This window comes from Drosophila yakuba, chromosome 2R, assembly GCF_016746365.2.
Source record: "Drosophila yakuba strain Tai18E2 chromosome 2R, Prin_Dyak_Tai18E2_2.1, whole genome shotgun sequence".
NCBI lineage: Eukaryota > Metazoa > Arthropoda > Insecta > Diptera > Drosophilidae > Drosophila > Drosophila yakuba.
In genome coordinates this window covers 22,970,063-22,991,057 of record NC_052528.2, presented here as the reverse complement: position 1 = coordinate 22,991,057, position 20,995 = coordinate 22,970,063, and the positions used below count along the sequence as shown (strand labels likewise).

The window sequence follows — 20,995 nt, the reverse complement described above, 5'->3', positions numbered from 1 at the left end:
TGGGATAAGGACAGATAGATATGATATACAATGTACCTCATTACGTGGTGAAAAAAGCAATTAATAAACTTCGAAATTTGAGGCAACTTCAGTTAGTGCTTTTTATTTATTAGGGATAACAGATTGGCTAAGTCAATTAAAAGGCGGGTATTTAAATTCACTGGGAAACTTGAAAGGCTTCTCGGACACTTTGCCATGAAGACCTACAGCCAAAGCATTTTAAGTTGTTAGGCGCCAATGAATTATTCATGGCCAGTCGTTGTCCTGGCCTACGCGTCGATGATTAAATCAAATCACTTCAACCCGTTGCCAATGCCCCAAAAAGCAGCCAAAAACCCCGCCCAAGGTCGCCTTCACCCACCATAAGCACCCGCTGGTCAACCTTATCAGTAGCATTGGGCAAACGATGCCCACGGGCCAAATTACAAAAGCATTCCGCAGCCTGGCAACTGTCGGCGATTTCAAGGGGTTAATTGTGGCGCATCCCGCTTAATGCCACGAAAATTTCTGTTTGGTGGGCGGGCGTCCCAGTTTGGGGAGTGGCACGCCCACTTCCTATGCGCAGCTCGTTGGCTTGGGAGGAAGCAAACAAACTTCCAGCTGACTGGAGCCGAAGTTCGAAGAGTCGAAAAGGTCCGGGAAGGTCAAAGGTTGCGCCATCGGAAAACAAAGGAATAAATAGCAGTCACTGCAGACAGTTATTGGGGTCCAGCGAGTTGAAGCTCTCTGATTAAATCACAAAATCACAATTTTTAGGGGATACTCTGCTGTACTATGCAGTGCGGCAGTTCTTGAATTCATCACATTCGTAACGGGTGCATGGGCCAGAAATTGAATGGACATTTTCATTCAGCAGCATTCTGGCCATTTCGCTTTGATTTGGATTTCCATTTTGGTGCATTGGCCATTTGCTTTTAATAAAAATTCATCAAAAGCCAACAAAACGTCAGATTCACAGGCACACACAGAGGCGGTTGCTGTGGCAAGGCAGAGGCAGAATCATGTGCGCCAGAAGTCATAAAAAGGGGTGAAACAATGGCGAGCGTGCAACCGGAAACGGAAGTCGACGCAGACAAACACCAGATACGAAAGGGCGCCATTGCTGTGGGGGAAAGGGAAGAGGGGCGGAGAATGGGAGGAGGAAAGAAAAGGATAAGAGACGGGCCAAGGCTCAAATGGAACTCGAGTCAGGAGCAGAGACAGTGACAGCAGAAATAAGCTGCCCTTTTCTTCTCGGTTTTCCCAGATGATTTTTAAATAAGCAAGCATGCGGAGTAGGTACCTCCGCATTTTTATGGCATTCCAATTTGAGCGAAACACAGAGAGCTCCACAAACAACAATAACAACACGGCTGCGTCCTCCTCCTTTCGGCCAAGGACTAGTAGGCACAGCCTTGACAGCACGTCCTGCCTGCGGAACGAAATGGCAGCAGCCATAAACGAAAATGTGTAAAAAGCTTAAGCGGCACTAAAAGAATCCCCCCTCTCCCCCTCCCGCAACCAGCGGGCTCCCAAAATGGCGAATAGGTGCATAATGGCCGCCTGACACTGTGGGCAGATGTCAACATGTGCTTTTATTATCGCAGAGTGCACCGCCACCATCCTCCACACACCAGAGGCCGTGGCCACGTGGCAGGACTCGAAATGCAACTTAATTAAGAGCCGAAAAAGCGGCAAAGGAAACTGCAGCTGGCATCTGCGGCGGTTAATGCCGGACGGCCATAAATCTGCCGAAATGCACTGCAAGCACCAGAGATCTGGGCACTGGGAACTGGGAACGGGGAGCTGGGAGCTGGGAGATGGGAGCCAGGAGCTGGGAGCTTGGAACCCTGAGCTCCGAGCTCGGAACTGCAAACTGCGAGCAGAGAGCACGGGGCTATATAAATATACGACCACGACTGGCAAGCGATAGCCAAGCGAATTGCGACTTTTATGACCCCCAGCGAAGCGAGTGAATTAAATGCAAGGTAATTACATATTATAAATGTGTTTAGTTTGGCGATAGTTTAGTTTGGCCAAAGAAAGTCAGCTATCGCACTGAGCTCACCAGGCACATAAAGTCGCACACTCACATCTGACGACAACGTCCTTTCAATTTCACTCATTTGGCCAAGTTGGCCTCTGAAATAATAATAGGACTTATAGCTGCATTAGCCAATGACCCAAAATAGCGTCTTAATATGTGGATAGTTTTTAAAGTATATTATATACATATATTTTGTATAGATTTAAAGGCAAGGTTAAGGTTAGTCAGTATGATAATTGTTTTTATATGATAGCCAATTTTGTGTTTCCAACCACCAAGCACCACCTCAGTTATCCGCTTCGAGGCAATCGCACACGGCCTTGACGAACTCGGAGCACTTGGCCTTGCCGCCCACATCCTTGGTGCGGATATCGGTGTTCTTGTAGACCCTGCGAATCGCGCACTCCAATTGGTCCGCCTGCTTGTCCAGCTTCACGTGGTGCAGCATCAGGGCGGCGCAGAGCAGGGGGCCCGTGGGATTGGCTGCATCCTTGCCCGCGAGGGCGTGGCACGCCTTCATCCGGCAGTCGAAGACGGTGCCCAGGGAGCTGACGGAGTAGCCGGGACAGATGCCCGGCACGCCCATCATGCCGCCGGCTATCACACGCAGCACGTCGCCGTACATGCTGGACGAGACCATCACGTCGCACGTGTGGGGCTCCAGCATGATCTTCATGATGCTGGTGTCCAGGTAGCGCTCCTCGAACATGACGTCGTCCACGTGCTTCTCGGCCTCCGCCCGCATGGCCTCCAGGAAGTTGCCGTCCGTCATCCGCATGATGTTGGCCTTGTGGGCCACCGTGATCTTTTTGCGCTTGTGCTTCACGGCGTAGTTGAAGACGAACTCGGCGATCCTGGACGCGCCGGCCGTGGTGCTCACCTTGATGGTCTGCATGACGCCCGGCACCACGCGATGCTCGATCCCGGAGTAGTCGCCCTCCATCTGGTCCCGGATGATCACCACGTCGAAGGCGCCGTAGGGCGAGTCCAGACCCTCGATGTGGGAGCACAAGGACACGTAGGCGTACTGGGCGAACTGCTTGCGGATCTGGCGCTGCCAGTGGCGACTGTCCACGGGTCCCTTGATGCCCACCTTATTGGTGCGCAGCGACTGCAGGACCTCCGGGGACACATCATCGCTGTCCTTGGCCTTGAACTCCTCGAGGACGTCCCACTCGATTGGCGCCTTCACGGCGCAGATCACCTCCTGCACCGCGCTCATCAGCTCGGGTCCAACGCCCTCGCCGTTGATCAGGGTCACCTTGGTGGCCTTCTTGCCGGGATCAGCCGACCCAGCGCCACTTGGCTTGCCACTGTCCTTGCCCTTCTCCTTGCCCGCTGGCTTCTCCGGCTGCCTGGTCTTCTGCCCCGCGGAATCCTTCTTCTGATCCTTGCCAGCAAACAGACGATAAGCACCGCCCACCGATCGCAAGGCCGGCAGGCAGTTCAGTTTCCGCAGGGAGTTCATTTTTGAGAATTTGGCCCGAAATGTGAGTTGTGAGTGGAGCGGACTTGTTTGCTGGGCCTACGTGTTCGCCCATCCCCGAAAGGACTTGGCCGCAAATTGATTTGGCAGGACTTCAACTGGCTGCTCATAAATTCCGCGAAATATGTCTTGGCAGCGAACCCAACTGGGTCATCGCATGCTTCCAAGCTGGATGACTCGCTTTAATGTGAGTTCCGTGGAACTCACCTGGAGTCCAGGTGAAATCCAAGGAGGAGGGTGTCGCCTGCGGCTGTGTAAATGTGACAAATGGCTTGTCAACGGCTGTGGGCCCAAAACCAAATGGCGACTGCTGGCGACAGACAAATGTCCGCCATGCCACGCCCCGCCCCGTCCCGCCCGCCGCGTCCAAAGGGGCGTGGCAATTATGAGGACACGCGGCGGTGATTTTTCAATGGGGCGTGGAAAAGCATACCATTAAAATCGACGACCATTAAGAGCAGACCACGGGGAACCGAGATATAAATATTCAGTAATTATTTCGCCCCCGCTTGATTACAATTTAAGAATTATAAACGACCTGTTTGCCGCCGTGCGATTTTAGCCGCCTGGCAATCAGCGAAAAGAACGCGCCACGGATTTACGACACCTTCAATTCTCATTTACGAGGCAGAATCGTAATCCTTGAGCGGATATCGCATATCGAACAAAAATAGCTGTGTTTGTCATCGCACAAGCTTTACTATCATATTTTATCGCGTATGGGCTCTCCATTGACAACTTCCTGGCCATAAAAACCAACTGAGTGCACTTCGCCAACAAAGTCGGTGCGATGAATGGCCAGAACTTGGAAAGTTTGTGTAAACATTGGCCAAAAGCAAACTTACAATGTGTGAGCCAAACTATTATTAACCCTAGTCTATTGTTCCGTGCTCGGAGTTGGGTGTTCTCTGTTCCCAGTTCAGCAAATTGAAAGTTGAATCGAGCTGATGTCAGGGGCGTCCTCGAAAAGGGCCTTGAAAGGTGACTCTCTGATTGGCACATTCGATTCAGGATGCCAGTGCCTCTGCCTCCTTAGAATCGTACCCTATGATACAGCCTAATCATCACGAGAAAAGCCCTTGTTCTTTACTAATTCATTGTAAGCTATATTGGAGAATAAACTGTTGTAAGCAAATGACTTTCCAATACAGAGCTTCAATGGCTGCCGAGAGCTCATCAAAGTGCCTGCACTTGAAAGCGTTTAAGGACGTAACAAGTAGTACAGGAATAATGCGAGTCAGTTGGCTGGAAGGAAAACAATATAAATACACGACTTGTTTGCAGGATGTGTGCTCTCCTCCCGGTTGCATGCATAATTCAAGCACACACACACATGTGCAGCTGCAAGGACGATTTGCTGAAAGGCTTGGCGGAAAACTGTGTAAGTGAATTACTTTTCCGCGATTGCGAGCTCATTGAAGTCCCACTCACACACCCACACATGCAAGCTGATCTGGGTTCTAGTCATGAAAGCAAGGATTACTCTCGCTTTCGCGGAAAAGGAAAGCTACTTTGTGCCATTCAGTGTGCATATGGAGTGCAGTCTGGTGATAAGGCCATCTACTTATCAGGGTTATCTGGTTAGGAGCTGGAATGAGCAGTTATGATTCGCAGGTTTTCATTAGGCCAGCAGGGCTAATTCCGGCTCATGAATTATGCAGGCCGAGTTTATCATTTCTATGGGCCACATGTTGATTTAAGGGCTCGCCCCTGGCCAAAAACCCTTGCCAAAAAATGTCGAGCAGAAAAAAGAAAACGAGGAGGTTTTCACACCCAAAAGCACCGGATGGACGGACAGATTTGGTTGTTTACGTAGTCGAGGGACGTGCAACCCTTCATTGTCAATGAGAGTTGGAAATTTAAGACGGCAAAAAGGAGGAAAAATCGGACAAATACTGTTGCATATTTGATTGTCTCGTTCAATATTTACATATTCGGATTCGGACTCCGCCAGTTTCGCCTGCTCCTTGTCTTCTGAGGGCTTACGCTTCGTTTGTTCTGGCCTCATCCTCCTCCAATCCCGCCCAGAGTCAAGCCATCGCCGACTGCCATGACCCTCGAGATGCTCCTGAACCCCATCCGCATCCCCATTCCCATCGGCATCCGGCTGAAATCAGAATTTGCATTTCTATTGTTGCCCTTTGTTTCTTCTGCATCTCATAGAAGTGTGGTTGCCAGTTGCCCAGGAAAAATGAATGCGAAAAAAAGGTAAGAGCGTGTGAATCCCAGCACCTGTTTCGGCCAGCAATTGGACTCCGCTGCACGGAAAAGTGGGCAAAGCCGGAGTTTCGACACGCACCTGATACCCGTAACGCGGCGTATCCATAACCCGGCTATAAATGGGCTATAACCCGGCTATAACTGGGCTCAACCCGCCAACAGTCGATTATTTATGGCTGGCAAAGAGTAATCAAAAACTAAAGTGCAAATACTTTTTGCCACTCGTACAATAATTGAGCATTTGGGTGCCGAACATTTCCAATATGCATTTATTTATAGCCCTGGCTCGGCATTAATTACAAGCCACTATTTGCACAGGAAAACAAAAAAATACGCAAAAAATACAAATCAAAAAAATACAAATTAAAAGTATGCTTTTCATACCAATTTATGAGTGCGCAGTGCAAATATTATATTTAACAGCATTTAAGGCGCAGCTCTTGGCCAAAGTGCACCTACGTACTCCAATTAGTTGAGTCTTTATTAGGTGGCTTAATCGCCAATGTTGAGTTTCAATTAAAGGGCGATTAAAAGTATTTATCAAAAGCCTCGTTTGCGGCGGGACGCATCATTTACATGCCAATCACCACACAATATTGAGTCACTTTGTGGCTGACCACAGACTCGCTTGATTTGCACAGGGATTCGTCGGCGTCTTAATTAAATTTACAAATAAACATTTTTAATCAAGCCTGCGTTTTCGGGCGTACAAATATTTGGAAGTGGCTTCGCATGATAAGCATCTGCGCAAATAGCATACATAAAATGTAAGGCAGAGATATTCGACAGCTCTGTGAGATGGCTGTGAATAATTTGGCAAAACAATCCTAAACTGCAGCTGTTCGTCCTGCCGGCCAATGTCCTGCTCCCAGGCCGGCCAATAATTGCAATTTAAATGCACAAAAGCCGCAGACCAGTGTACGTATGCACATGTATATACATATGGGTAATTCTTCGGCAGTATTCCAGTCACAGTATTGAGAATATTTTTGCACGCACTGCGGTTTGTTTATGCGGTTGCCGAAGCGTAAAAAGTCGCACAATGTGACAGTTAAATATCGAGGAATATATGTTTTTACGGCTCCCATGCACGTTCCACTTCCGTGCGGCAATAACTGGTAGACAAAAAGTTAATTAAGTTCTTAAAGGACTCCACTCTCTGTCTGTGTCGCCATTTCTCGTCGTTCTGTGTGCCTTGCATATCTCAACGAAAACGGGGCCACCGCGCGGCGTGAACGAGCACCAGGTCGAGGATATCGCTCGCCGGAGGTCCTGCAGCCCGGCTCACATAAATTGATTCCATACAAAACCGTATAATTCATTCTCGTTTCGTTTGCACCTCGATACCCAGTGCATACCCATTGTTCTCCTCCTCTGGCGGAGCAGCAGGTGGACACAGTGGACATGGTGGGGTCCACGCTCGCCTGCTGGGTCTTAACCCGCCGGATTACCATCGCATCTGCATCAGCATCCGCACTCGGACAATATAATAAATCATGTGCTCCATGGGACCATTCCGGACGGTAGCCAAAGTGTCCCGACAAATCAACTTTGTTTCGGCAATTGTGATGCGAACGCTTCAAAAGTGACTTTAAAGCTGATTTCTTTAAAACTGTTGCACTTACAGGAAACTGTTTACGTATGCCACCCTCTTTATGCCTTGCACTTTGCACTTATCAACTATTTATGTGTATTTCTCAAACGTTATCAAAGTTATCAGTTTCGCAGACACTCTTCTCTTTCCCACCTTTCACTCACTCTCTGCACTTTTGTAGCAGTTGTTGATTCAGGACTCTGTCCTCCAGTTAATTAGTTTACAAACCATTAACACCTCACCGGTGTCACTGGAACTGGGTTCCAGCCGGAACTTGAGATTTCGCTCACGTCGCGACTTTGGGCCAAGTCAGTTTAAGCCAAGTGCGCGAAACGGGAAACAGGCGTTGCTCGGAACTTCGAGAGGTGACAGCTGAGTGAAGTCCATGGCCCCTCATAAATCGGGACTACGGGCCACAGGCAACTACCAAATTTAATTACAGCTACATACGAGTATTAGTTGGAAGTTGCATAAACAGGGCGTGGTCGCTTGTCCAAAGAAGTGTTTTGCAATTTCAGCAGGCGGCCAAATTGCAGGCCATCCAACCCACTGGCTGTCACTTCGGTTTCCTGGCCAGCTGACTAGCTGACTAGCTGGACAAACTTGAGCCACTTTCGAGCTGCTGCAGTCGCAGGCCACTAGGAGGAGGAAAAACTGACGTCTATTACTTGCCTTCTCAGCTCGGCTCGGTGCTGTGTGTGTACGAGTATTTGGCCAAGACCGGGGCTACTCGCTGTCTGGGCCAGGGCCATAAATTATTAAATTTTAACAAGTTTTTATGCAGCGGCAACATCCTGTCTCCCTGTCGCTCTGTCGCCCTGTCTGTCCAAAGTCTATCCCTTCGACGCCACGGCTCTCTTCTCTTGGCCAAGTCAAGCAACTTGGTTTACTTTGTCAGTGGTGAGGACGTGACTGAGAAAAGAAGGAGGCTGCTGCCACGCCCCTAATTGCGAGGCATGCGGCTACTTTGATTGCAATAATGATATTATTAATTGTAACAAGTTTTCAGCTGAATGCTTCAAAGTGTGCTTAGGATTGGGCGCCGGTCTGCCGAAAAGGTTTCATTAAAGCCTGATTGCCAACTATCTGAACACTGAACGCATTCATTCGTAGAAAACCAGAAACCAGACCCGGCTAACAATAGCAAGAGACATTAACATTTTGCAGGATTATTTACTTGTATTAAGGATGAAGCTAATAGCATGAAAATAAGCCGCATTAAAAACTTTCTTTTCCGGATTTAATTTAATGCCAACTAAGAGAGAAGCGCTACAAAGGAGCCAGGTAAAAGGCAGGTCAGATGCGAGTACCACGAGTATACATATAGTCTCCAGCAGCGGCAGAAACAACAGCAAAAACGAAGACACAGAAAACAAATTAATTATTATAATTAGAAAGGAGTGGGGCATGGAGGGTGGATGGTGGATGGTGGAGATGCAGACCGCGGTTAGCGCACATCTCATTGTTGCATTGTAAAATGAACTCGGGCTTTAATTACAGCCATAGTCGGCAAAGCCGGCAAACGAAAGCAACACGTGACTCCTGCGGCCGCAGAATCCAGAAAATGGAAAACGGGATCCATGACATTCAGGACATTCAGCACATCCAGGACATCCAGGACAACCAGGAACCAGCGGCTGTGAGCCGAAATGGTTGCCATAATTACGGAATATTATGCTGCTTAACGAGCATCTCCTGGCTCTTCTGTGCCCGCCGCAGCAATACATTATTTATGCCATTATGTGGGAGGCGCGAATGGAAGTGGAACTGAACCTGGATCCTTTTCCGGAAGGAAATCTGTGCGTGAAATTATTCAAAGTGACCGAAATGGCAAAGCAATATCCTCACGACGAGTTTCGCATGCAAAACTATCCCAATGGCGGTCCCTTTCAGGCCAACAAAATCATAGCATACTTTCTGGGGCCCACCTGGTCGCATCACTAGTTAGTCCTAGTTATTGCTAACAACATCGGTGGGAGTTCAACTTTAGCTAGCCGGGATTATCAAGAGTACGCCACTTATTATTTATGGAAATTGTTTGGCCTGCTACTGGCCAACTTCCTTGGGCGGCGGCAAAAAAAAAAAAGAAAGAAAGTGCAGAGAAAGGAATTTAAATAAAAATGGAATTTCTTTAGTTTTTACTATGCAAATTGCTAATTGCACTCATCAACCTCCTCCTCTAATGAGAAATGCAAAATAGTCTCAATTTATAAAATGTTCAATGGCCAAGCGCGGAAAAAAGAGAATCGCAAAGCTGAAAAAGATGAGCGGCGAGTTCGTTAAGTCGAAAATTAAGCATTGGCCCGGGAAAAGAAGGGCAGGTTGGATTCTGCCCAGGGACCTCGCAATGGGAATGGATGAGGGAGTGGGAATGGGATGCTTCTATGTAGAAACTTAAGTGCCCAGAAATGCGCACGCACTGAGGCGTACAAATTGTTAGGGGACCTGAAAGGGCCAGGAAGAGCGGGCTTTCTCCTCGTAGACTTAAACAAAGGTTCCCCAGCGCCCTTTTCTTCTCGCATTCTCGGATGCTCTGATGCTCTGATGCTCTGCTGCTCGGATTCTCGCTTTCTTTCCTACTTTTTGCCTTTTATCACTGCGGGACGCATTATGCACAGGACGAAGTGGGCGGCAGGAGTGGCGGAAGTGGGCGGCGAGTGTCACGGATGCCACAGCAAGGCGCTGTAAGTGTGAAGTATGGTATTTGCATGAGAATAAACAGCGAGCTGAGCAGCGGAAGTGGCGGGCAGCAGGAGACAATGGGCCAGTGGAGCTCTTGGTCCGCTCCCACTTGTTAATTGAAAGATTAAATATTAAGAGTATTTTGTTTTATTTGCATCAACTGCACACCAGGTGCCACTTGCCACCTGCCACTTCCCACCTGCCACCTGCCACACACTCTGTTCCATTGCCGCCCGTTCCGGAATCCTGCAGCAGTATAACAGTTTGCGAAGGAGCAAACGGCCCGCCTGCCGGCAGAAGAACAAGTAACTTAACATAAATTTGCAAAATTCGAGACCGGATTAATTTGCATATTTTAGACATCCTGATGAAGCCCGGCACTGCCATGTGGAAGTGGCATAATTACGGCTATCAACTGCTGCCTGCATACGTTGGGAATGCAAATGAAACAATGCGAGGATGTGCTCCCATATAGTAGAGTATCTATTAAACTGAGACGGAGCAGAGATGGTCCTACTACCTACTGAGCTACTGAGATGGGCGGAGTACTGAAATAAATAATCTTAAAGGCACAACGCCAGCCTCGCCAAAGGAGGGAAATTGAACATCCGTTGCGGGCACTAAAGAGCCGAAGTAAGTCGCTGGAAAAGCGGCAAAAACACGGACACAGCCACCGGAAACCATCCGTAAAGCCCAGCTCAACTATGACACGGCTTGCATGTTCTGCACAAACTAACTCAACTCGACTCAACTCGACTGAACTCGGATGCACCGAAAACTAAATAGTGGCCTTGCTGGCAGGGTGGCTCAGAATGCAACGTCAGTGATATCACTCATACGCCACGTAATCCGCGCTAAAATTTAGGTAAGTTCAAGTTAGTTACTACATTTCATGACTTTGAATGGCATGAAGCTAAGTACATTCACAGGACTTAAGGTCACGGAAATACAGGCCACTAGATCAGGGGTCACCCTATGCCAGCTCCATATATATCTAGTTCGCCAGCTGATAATGCTGATGACTCCTAAGCGAAAACGCTCTTGGGCCGCCGCTGATGACGCTGGTGGGAGTTGGAATGTGGGTGGTAAGTGGAGGTTTGTTGGCGGTGGGGAGCGTGCGAAAATGTGAATCTGGAGCGACAGGGGAAATGGATAACCATGAATGAATGAAAAGCGGATGCTCGCCACCAAGCCGCCGTCAGCAGAGCAGATTACACCAACAATTAGGGCCCGAAAGCGGAGCCAAGCCCGGAATCAGATGGAGCAGAAGAGCACAGTCGAGGCATCGAGATGCAGCAGTTAGCAGTTAGCAGTTAGAATCCTCCATCCAGCATACAGCATACAGCGGGCCAAGTGCCAAGGGTGGCCGTTGCTGGGGGACCGTGGGGATAAGCCAAATAATGTGACAAGGCTAAATGGCGGAGCTGACATTGCACAACTCCGGCTGGCGGGCTGACTGGCTGGTTGGCTGAAAGGACATGGCCCAGAGCCAGGAGGAGGACCTGCAGGTCGTCGGCATGGCGACGCGACTTAGATTTCTGCATTTTTAACTGACTAAGCCAAACTTTTGTGACTTCTAATTGCCGTAAAATGTAATTACCATCCCTTTCCTTTTCGTTCGCTCGGCGAGCAAACTTTCCTAAATGGCTGCCGTACAACGTTCAGTTCGCCAAGGGAACTGAAGTAAATCATAAATTAAGTAATACACCCAACGCTTGTATTCCCGCAGAGCAACTGCTAAATCGATGCAGTGCAGCGAGGCGGAATATCCAAAATCGACATGTTTCAATCGAGAATAAAACACTCAGCTCACACACACACTCACACACGAGTCCTTGTTACAAGGATTACGATGCTCAACTGTCCGTACTTCTGAACTTGCTCGAACAAACGAACATACGAACATACTTATTCAAATGCATTGCAACTTTACTGTGTCCGCAGTTGCGAGTGTGTGTGTTCAGCTTAAAAGTTGCCATGACTTTCGGGCACAGCCATTGAGCGGTATAGAAACTATTGCAGTGGATTGGTTCTGCCACGACTCCAACTTCTTGGCCTGGAAATTTAAAATAAATAATATAGTGCTGAGGATATTCGCCTGAAACTTGCAACTTAGAACGGCTCGGGATAGTGATAGCTTGTATTACTTGACCGAGGCTACTATTTGTACTGCTCAATTATCCCCGAAACTACGAGATTATCTGGAATGTTATCCAGACTCGAGAGCCAATGCATCGCAGCCCAATATGCACTCCATTCCCATTCATCCGTGAGTCCCCAGTGGCTGGCATTGTTCTATACTCATATAAATGCATATGTAGTATGTAGAATGTGGTATAGACCATTGCAAAGAATTGTTCAATTGCCGGAACATAAACGTGTGCGTGTGTTTTTTGGCCTTTGTTAGTTTGATTTAGGCGGCAGTATATATGAATTATGATGGTTAAATATGGATATTTATTGCGATTTCGGGCGATAGTTGTAATGCGAGAGAGTTTCGACCCCAAAACGCAGCTGAGGCGGAAAGCTTTTGATCTGCCGGACACACCCATGAATGTATATGAATGTACATAGATTCATACGTATATGTTGCATATATTCATGCATTCGGAATTTTATGGACTGCCAGTGGTTGCACTTCGAAGTTGCCTCATTTCGGTAATATTTATTTCTTTGAGTGCTTTTCGAAAAGGGAGACGAGAGCCCGCAAATTTAATTGCACAAAAGTTTTGTCGAAAGCCAGAAATTATGAAATGAGCAAGTTTCTCGTTTGTGGGGCTGTTTGACTAATAAAAAAAGGGGGAGGGAAGTGCGTTTTAATAGCAACTCTGCCGAAAATCAAAGACAACTCGAGTCGAGTGATAGCAGTGAAAGCAATTAGTTTTAAAGAGCAATATTTTTGGAGCTGTATTAAGGCTGGCAAACAATCAAATTGTAACTCAGCCCAACTGAATCCAGGCCAACTGAAATATAAAGAAAACAAAGTGCAGCAGGCAACACAAATCTAAAATTTATGTGCAGCATTGAGAGTGCGCAAATATAGAGTTTTGGCCAGGGTCTTAAGTCGCAGCCCCCGGGCCGAGCCATAAATTGTAACGGCTTTGGTTCCACCTTATGCAGATTTGTTTAACTTCAAAAGGAGCAACATATTGCCAGGCACTGGCTCCTTCTTACTTCTATTTGGCTTGCTTTCGGGGAATGCTTTCCGCTTTTATTCCTCCCCCAAAACATTAATCCACTAAACCGTAAACAAACGATGGCAGTCAACAAAGGGCCAACATGGCGTATGAGCTATTAAGTGTGGCACATGTGAGCCGCTGTGTTCCTGGGTCTAGCCGTATTTTAAGCTCCCCTGCACAATTGTACAATTGCTCTGTTTCCGCATGCCGTTTCCACTTCTACTCCCTGTTTTTTACCAACTGCAACTGCCGGCCGTTTTCACTTCGAATTGCATCGCTGCCAGGATTTATTGCACTGTAAAAAGCCTTTAAAGGTGATATTTCCACATATGGGGAGGGCAATTTCCCAAAAGGCTATATCAATAATAGCCAAATCAAATGACACTGTTGCAATTGTATAATTCTAATTATGTTAGGTTTGCTTTATTCAATGAAACAGTAACATAAAATCAACAGCACCACATAGCTTCTAATTAAGTTCCTGCTTCATCGAGTTTAGCCCAATCAAACGAATCGCCCAGATTGCCCACTAAGCTTAAATATTTAAAATTAATTCCACTTGCTTTGCGCGGGGGCAGACTTGAAAATTGTGTAAATGAAATATTTATTTGCGCGCTGAAAAGTTTGCTTTACTTTCTGCCAAGTGCTTATCCCTTCACCAAAGTCACAAGGTCGAACCGCAATGGGGAACTTGCTTTCATTGGCAATTTGTATTTGTTTGCCGCTGCTTGTTGCCTTGTTGCCTTATAAGTATTTTTATTTGAGCACAAACACTAACCCAACGAGCGGCAATGAAAGTTAAACAATGTTTGCGGCTTTGCTATCCGTTTCCGCAATAATTTCTCGGATCCGCCCGCTGGCGTTTTGTGTCCTTGACACAATTTCCACGGGAAAACTTTTGATTTTCCACAAGATAATTTGCTAGCTGCGATGTGGGCGTGGCTGTGGGTCGCGGCCACTTAAAGCAATGCAAAAAAAAAGGCGAGCAAGGCGAAGGCTTCCAAATAAGGAAATCAAAATGGCAGGGCAACATAAAAGCCGAGCGAAAATTGAACATCCTGCAGCAGGATGCGCTGCGTCTTGGCGGTGAAAAAGCACCGGCACCAGGAACAAGCCGCTCCTCCCGCCAAGACGAACACCATAATTATGGGTGAACGCGATAAGGAGGAGCCATGAATGCCCGGGAACTGCGCGAGTCCACTCCACGTTGCACGGGACAACTGCCGCCAAGGACTCGGTCCAAGGATTCCGACCAGGGTGGGTGGCACTCTCCAAAAGGCGGGAGGATGGGGAAGGGCCTCCTCGATCCGGACGACTGGTCACCCTGTATGGTGAGGAAGATGGTGATGCTAATGGAGATGGTGATGGAGATGAAGATGGTGCCCCACTTTGTGCAATGAGAAATTTCCGCTCGCTCGTTCCTTTTGCCTTTTTGCTTGAAGGATGACATTTTTGCAAATTGCCATCATAATAATAATCAAATTCGTGTAAATTTGTTTGCAAATTCAAGAAGGAAATGGTGTCAGCTGGCCCAGTTCGTCCTCTTGTCCTTTTTTCCCCCCCTCCCCTCACCGAAAAGCAGATACAGATGCTTTGGGATTATCAAGTTAATAGCTTTTCTCGTTTCAGTTCTCGTTCTCGGTTCAGCTTAATGCTGATGAAATTGAAAACATAAACTACACAGAAGTTCGGAACTTGGCACAGGACATTACAGGATCTGCAGTGATTATGGAGATGGCTTCTGCACATTTGAGGAATGCAAAGTCAAATTATTTCTGCGAACGGATGGCAATTAATTAAGGAGAGTTTGTCAGTTGAAATATATGTGCCACCGGAATAAAAGGATTGACTCACTTTAATATGGGCGTACTGTTTCAATTTATTTAAAAAGGCTTAAAACAATGTAAAATCCAGTAAGCGCAGTAAATCCAGTAACAAAGCGTATTCATAGGTAGTGAATAAAGGCCCAGGCCAAATTGAACATTTTTCACTCAGACTCAAAGGGCTCAAAGTTTGCAGGACACGAATTTAAGCCTGAAATTGACTTGTCTGCCATTCACACTCACTATTGCACTGGCAACGCCTTTCACACCTTCACACACCTACTTATTCATTCGCCTTGTGAGCGTAATCCCCTCGCTTCTAGGCCGGATATGTTTTATGGTTATTTCGAGTGGCTTATTCCGAGCTCCCCACAAGGTAGTGAGTGCATGGGTGTGTGGCTACAAGGCCAACTCACGTGAGTGTCGCTGCACTGGGAAAACTAAAGCTTAATGCATTCAATTTGTCAAGGAGCAGATAATCAAGTGTTGGAAGTTTAATATATTTATATTCCATTATTAAACCAAGTTCGTTCGACTGGTTGACTTGTATATGGAAAGTCACTAACTTACCCACTTCGCAGTATGAGTGAACAGTTGCTTTCAGTGCGAATTTAATTTAAGGTGTCAGTCAGCAGCTTCTTTCGAGAACAGATAATCCAGATCTCTCCGGGAAACCCGCTTAATTTCAATCCGTGCGGTCGCCAATCGATGGGGTTGAACCTCCGAGCCGACGACTCAACTTCTCAACTTCAGAACGTCCCCCGATGGCGGTGGCACGTCAAAAGTTTCAGTCAACTTCATTAGGCCAAATCCGACGGCCAACAGACTGAGCCCGTCATGGTCAGCCACTTGTGGATATGCCGCTGGTGGCCACATTCCTGGTGGCCATGACGCAGCCCAACGTTTTGCCTCGCCACTGGGCGCTGGAATTAAATGAGGCACAAACTTGGACAAAGTGGTTTGGCCAATGATAGGCAGTTTCCCTTTTCCGGCTGAGTGGCAGAAATTAAACGCCGAGCGCCCCGCCTTAAAGTGGAGCTCATTTGCAGGAGATTCCCCATTCGAATGGGCTTTCCAGGGCATCACCTTGCCAACTCACTTGGCTTCTTGCCGCCCGATTGTGGAGGGCGCAAAGTTTGCCGCTCGAAAGTTGGTCTCAAGTATCCTGCCGAGGGTAAAACAACTTTGACACAAAAGTTGACCAAAACCTTTCAGGAGTCCACTTTCTTAACTCTTTCAAGCCCCTCCGCCGTGCCTCGAATGCTAATCAAGAAAGGGGAGCTCGACTCGAATCTGAATAAACTTTTAAAAGTGCGAGAAAACCCACTGAGGAGTCGAGTTGATTGCCTTTGCAATGGAATTAAGCCAATAAACTGTACTCTTTAAAGGGTTTTAATTGAGTTCGGAATCTATTAAGATACAATACTCCTTAGTTTATAAATAAATATATTAAATAATGTACACTAGACCGTAGTAGCCCGATTTTGGAATGATTTGAATATATACTTTCAATACACTCTGCCAAGTTTGCCATGAGGTATTCCGCCCTTTGGCGCTCGGTGGGCGCCATGAGCTGCGGATCCCTGGTCACCTACTTGGCCATCCGGCTGTTCGACAGCCTGGAGCCCTCCATGCTTTCAGGTGGAGCACGGGGCGGTAAAGAGCGGGCGCTGGAGCCTTTGGCCAGTGGCGCCTGGCTGCACCATTGGGACTTGGACAAGCCGCAGCTGCAAAAGGTGGCCAATGGCGAGGAGTCGTACGCCCTGCGACACATTATCCTGGTGCGACATGGCGAGTACTCGAGGACCACGAACGGCAGTCACCTCACGGAACGGGGTCGTCGGCAGGCGGAGCGAACGGGGCAAAGGCTGCGGGAAATGGACTTGACCTGGGACCACGTGGTGGCCTCCACAATGCCGCGAGCCGAGGAGACGGCCATGATCATTCTGAAGCAGCTGAACCTCGATCCGCTGAAGATGAAGCGGTGCACCTTGCTGCCGGAGGGCACTCCGTATCCAGGAGATCCGCCCTCCAAAAGGAGTGCCCGCAGCCTGGATCTGGCCTACAAGAGGGATGGTCCACGGATCGAGGCCGCCTTCAGGCGCTACTTCTTTAGGGCCAGCGCGGAGCAGGAGCACGACTCGTACCTACTCATCGTGGGCCACTCGAATGTGATCCGTTACCTGATCCTGCGCGCTCTGCAGCTTCCTCCGGCCGCCTGGACGCGCCTCAACCTGAACCACGGCTCCATCACCTGGCTGACGGTGTGGCCGTCGGGCTATGTGACCTTGCGCTGCTTGGGTGACTCCGGCTTCATGCCGGTGACCGAGATCACCCATCGAAGGCCTAAATAGCTCACGATTAAGGCCATACTCCCGGATGCGTCTTGGGCACGGACTCGAGGGACTAGCTCATTTTGCAGTACGAGTGGGAACGTGACTTCATGCACATTTTGTCGCAACTGGGCGAAAACCACTTTAACTTTGCCCAAAATCACTTGGCCAACAGCACACTGCCAGCTGCATCTGCATCCGCATGCCAGCGTACTCACATTCACATCCATATTCACATTCCCATCCACATTCACATCCACATCCAGTGGCCACAATGCCAGCGGCTGCCACGCCCAAAGCGGTCATGCCGCCCACTTTCTGGCCACCCGGTAGTTGGCACATTTGCGCAACTCTTTCGGGATTGTCTCTGCTCATTAGTGCGGCTTTAATGTTGGTTATTGCGCCTGTCCCATGTTGTTCGGTTCGGTTTTGGTTTCTGGTCTCGGTTTTCCGCCTCTGGTTTTGGCCATCGTCGACGATGTTGCCTTTGCATTGCCGCTTGCCGCCGGCGTTTCATTAAATTTGCATCGCTCCACAATTTGAATTTAATTTGTTGGGGGCTGAATATTGCATTATACTCATACACCCATCCACCCCGCATCCTCAACTGCCACTCACCACGAGTGTCAGCTGCTAAATATTTGCCTCGCCGCAAATTCTGGAGCACATGGAAAAAAGGCAAGTGTTTATTTTATGGTCCTGTTATTGCTGTTGTGGTTGGCTGCCTCCAAATGGCCCTTAACGTCCGGCGAATGTGCATTATAATATGCGCACCCCAGGATGGGTATATCAGAAAATCACAGGATAGTTGCAGCACTTTCTATCATGAGCATATATACTGTAACTCTAATACTATACTAATAATTACTAGTTATTTAGCTTCAAGCTCGTTTAATATTATCAGCTGATTAACGGGTAGCTAATAGTCGTTGCTAAGAAATCACTTAGTAACTTCCGAATTCGATTTTGATAACTGTGTTCAGTGCCTATATAGTCCATATGTTAACCTGGTGATGGGATGGATTAGCCATTTTTACAATGTAAGAGCCTCCATGTCTTTACTAATCAAGGTGGGCAATCAAAATGTCTGATTACCAAGTGTTCTTATCGATAATGGGCTCTTTGCAGCGCAGACGACTACTTAATTGCCAGAATTAAAGTACGTTACTCGCCTTACCCTGTTGATCGATGATGGTGCACCACCAATCACTCGTGTTGAAGTAGGATTACCTACCATTTGCGATTTGAAATGCTCCAAAGTGATTGATCCCTAGAAGCACAGATAAAGAGTCTACTTCCTGTACCTTAACCAGGTCCACAACTGGTTTTGTGCAGATACTGTGAAAGGCTATGATATTCACCACATCTGTGGATATCCAAGTATATTAAAAAGCTAGATTTATTCTCCACATTTTGTCAAGACCTATGTACCTATATGGCATTCCACATATACACATTTCCCAAAACTTCAACAGTTTTGTTCCAATCCTGAAAATCGAAAAAACTATGAAAATTCTGACGGTGTTTTTAGGACTTATCTTGAGTACATCGCTATCCGAGGCTGACCTGGGCGTGATCGGCGACATAAGCGACGAGACCTTCGAGATGCTCATATCTGGGGGCTACAAGCCGAAGAGCAACCGGCTGTCCCGCCACGTGGTCTCCATCCGCACCAAGAACTACGTGCGGCATCGGGGAGACAATCACTTCTGCTGCGGCGTCCTGGTGAGCAGTCGCGCTGTCCTGACCGCCGCCCACTGCCTGACGGAGTAAGTTCCAGGAGTGTCAGTCGGATGTTCCAAGTAACCCAGCAATTCTCCACAGCCGGTACAAGGCGTCGATGAACCCGCGGGGCATACGGGTGGTTTTCGGACACATAGCGCGACTGGCGTTCTACGACGAACCGGACTACCGGAGCGTGGATCGCCTGGTGGTGCATCCGGAGTACGAGCGCTACAAGAAGAACGATCTGGCCATCCTCAGGCTCTCCGAGCGCATCCAGAGCTCCAACCACGACGTCCTCCCGCTGCTCATGCGCAAGACGGCCAACGTGACCTATGGCGACACGTGCATCACCCTCGGCTGGGGGCAGATATACCAGGTGAGCGCCAGCCCGTGTGTTCGCGTCACTGCCATGGAGTAATCCCTGCCATCCCTGCCAGCACGGCCCCTATTCGGACGAACTGGTGTACCTGGACGTGATCCTGAGGCCGCCCTCGCTCTGCGAGGAGCACTACGACACCTTCACCGCGGACCACAACGTGTGTACGGAGCCCGTGGACGCGGGCATGACCTGCGCCGGGGACATGGGCGGACCACTGCTGTGCAAGGGGGCGCTGTTCGGGCTCATTGGCGGACACATGGGATGTGCGGGCGGCAAGGCGATGAAGTTCCTCAGCTTTCTGTACTACAAGGACTGGATTTTGTCCACCATCAAATCACTTTCCGACTCCGGGGTTAGAGTATCCTTAAGTGGGCTTTTTCTTACACCCTTCGTACTGATTCTCGTAACTTGATATACAAAGTAAAGCGAAAAAAAATGCAGCAAAATAAGGTGCTGCTGCATCGCACTGGGTTCAGACTCCTTTGATGACATTTGATGGTAATACATGTGGTTGTCCCCCCACCAAAAGGAACCGCAGTTGCCTTTCAGCCGGCGTCATTTGTGACCAAATGTGACATTGATACACCGAACAAAGGACGACGACGAGTGCGCACAAAGAACCCGAGGGACCGGAAGTCCGCGAGGTGATATCGCTGCTACCAAACTAGATGCACCTGTGCGGATGTTTCCGGTTTGCAGCCGAACTGGGGCCATCATGGCTGACTTTAAGTTTGAAAGCCTCTCGAGGGCACTGGCGTGCGAATCTGACGCAAAATGCATAAATCATAGGCAAATTGAATTTTAGTCGTGAAAGGCACTTCTGCCGCGGATGCGCCCAGGCGATGTCCTCATCGTTTTCGTTGTCGTTGTCGTTGTCGTTTTCGATGTCGTTGGCGTTGTCGTCGGCGTTGTCGGCGTTGTCGTTGTCGTTGTCATGGGTGCCCCCCGCTGCGAGAGCTGACAATATGTTGGGAGAAAGTGCAGGAGAAAACGACGACCCTCCTCCTGAATTCCCGTCATCGTGGTGCTTAACTTTAGCCTGCTACACTTTTGGCTTTCAGCGATGGCGAAACTTTGTCTGGCTCGGCGTTGATGCAAGTTTAAAGCAAAGTCTACTTAATGCAAAGCTCAAGGCGCCTGCCGCCAACACAAACAAAAACTGCGAAATTGGTCGTTAGTTCTTATGAGATATATTTGCCATTTCCACGAAAACTAAAGAGCTCTTAGCCAGCCTGTGCCGAATAACCTGCCAGCCAAAGCGGGCTTAAGTCTCGCAGGATCTCCGCAGACCCCTAAATATTCTATAAAGCTGTTCGCTTGATATCTGCAAATATGCATATGTCATAAGCTATCCGAATAAGTTGGCTAATGCTGACTGTGTCAGACTCACCTGTCTCTCACCTCAGCCTCCAGTTTTCCCGCCTCAGCAACACGTGCTTTTTCCCCCGGGCAAAGAAAATGGGCAATGGGAAAGTGGCCTATACTCACCATGCGCCTCTTGTGCATTTTCACTCGCTGGGCTGGGCGGTTAATGCAAATAGTAAAACA

General features: G+C 48.3%; 3 protein-coding genes across 3 annotated transcripts; 2 read left to right on the top strand and 1 right to left on the bottom strand.

The window, feature by feature from the left end:
- Nucleotides 1-2,179: 2,179 nt before the first annotated feature.
- LOC6532043 (probable isocitrate dehydrogenase [NAD] subunit alpha, mitochondrial) lies at nucleotides 2,180-3,556 on the bottom strand. Its single transcript, XM_002092784.4, has one exon. The coding sequence runs from the start codon at nucleotides 3,492-3,494 to the stop codon at nucleotides 2,313-2,315; it is 1,182 nt and encodes a 393-aa protein (XP_002092820.3). The 5' UTR covers nucleotides 3,495-3,556; the 3' UTR covers nucleotides 2,180-2,312.
- Nucleotides 3,557-16,491: 12,935 nt separating this feature from the next.
- LOC6532041 (serine/threonine-protein phosphatase Pgam5, mitochondrial) lies at nucleotides 16,492-17,881 on the top strand. Its single transcript, XM_002092782.3, has one exon. It carries the CDS (start codon nucleotides 16,543-16,545, stop codon nucleotides 17,362-17,364), a length of 822 nt encoding a protein of 273 aa, XP_002092818.1. The 5' UTR covers nucleotides 16,492-16,542; the 3' UTR covers nucleotides 17,365-17,881.
- An 891-nt stretch (nucleotides 17,882-18,772) lies between these two features.
- On the top strand, nucleotides 18,773-19,913 carry LOC6532040 (chymotrypsin-2). The gene is made up of 3 exons (XM_002092781.4): nucleotides 18,773-19,112; nucleotides 19,168-19,444; nucleotides 19,506-19,913. The coding sequence occupies exons 1-3, from the start codon at nucleotides 18,850-18,852 to the stop codon at nucleotides 19,857-19,859; spliced, it is 894 nt and encodes a 297-aa protein (XP_002092817.3). The 5' UTR covers nucleotides 18,773-18,849; the 3' UTR covers nucleotides 19,860-19,913.
- Nucleotides 19,914-20,995: the final 1,082 nt, after the last annotated feature.

What these genes read in the sequence shown, in the direction of transcription:
- LOC6532043 (XM_002092784.4), bottom strand. Translation starts at nt 3,494, where the DNA reads ATGAACTCCCTGCGGAAACTGAACTGCCTGCCGGCCTTGCGATCGGTG.
- LOC6532041 (XM_002092782.3), top strand. Translation starts at nt 16,543, where the DNA reads ATGAGGTATTCCGCCCTTTGGCGCTCGGTGGGCGCCATGAGCTGCGGA.
- LOC6532040 (XM_002092781.4), top strand. Translation starts at nt 18,850, where the DNA reads ATGAAAATTCTGACGGTGTTTTTAGGACTTATCTTGAGTACATCGCTA. An exon ending in GCCGCCCACTGCCTGACGGA is followed by an intron (nt 19,113 to 19,167) that starts GTAAGTTCCAGG and finishes AATTCTCCACAG; the next exon opens with CCGGTACAAGGCGTCGATGA. An exon ending in GCTGGGGGCAGATATACCAG is followed by an intron (nt 19,445 to 19,505) that starts GTGAGCGCCAGC and finishes CATCCCTGCCAG; the next exon opens with CACGGCCCCTATTCGGACGA.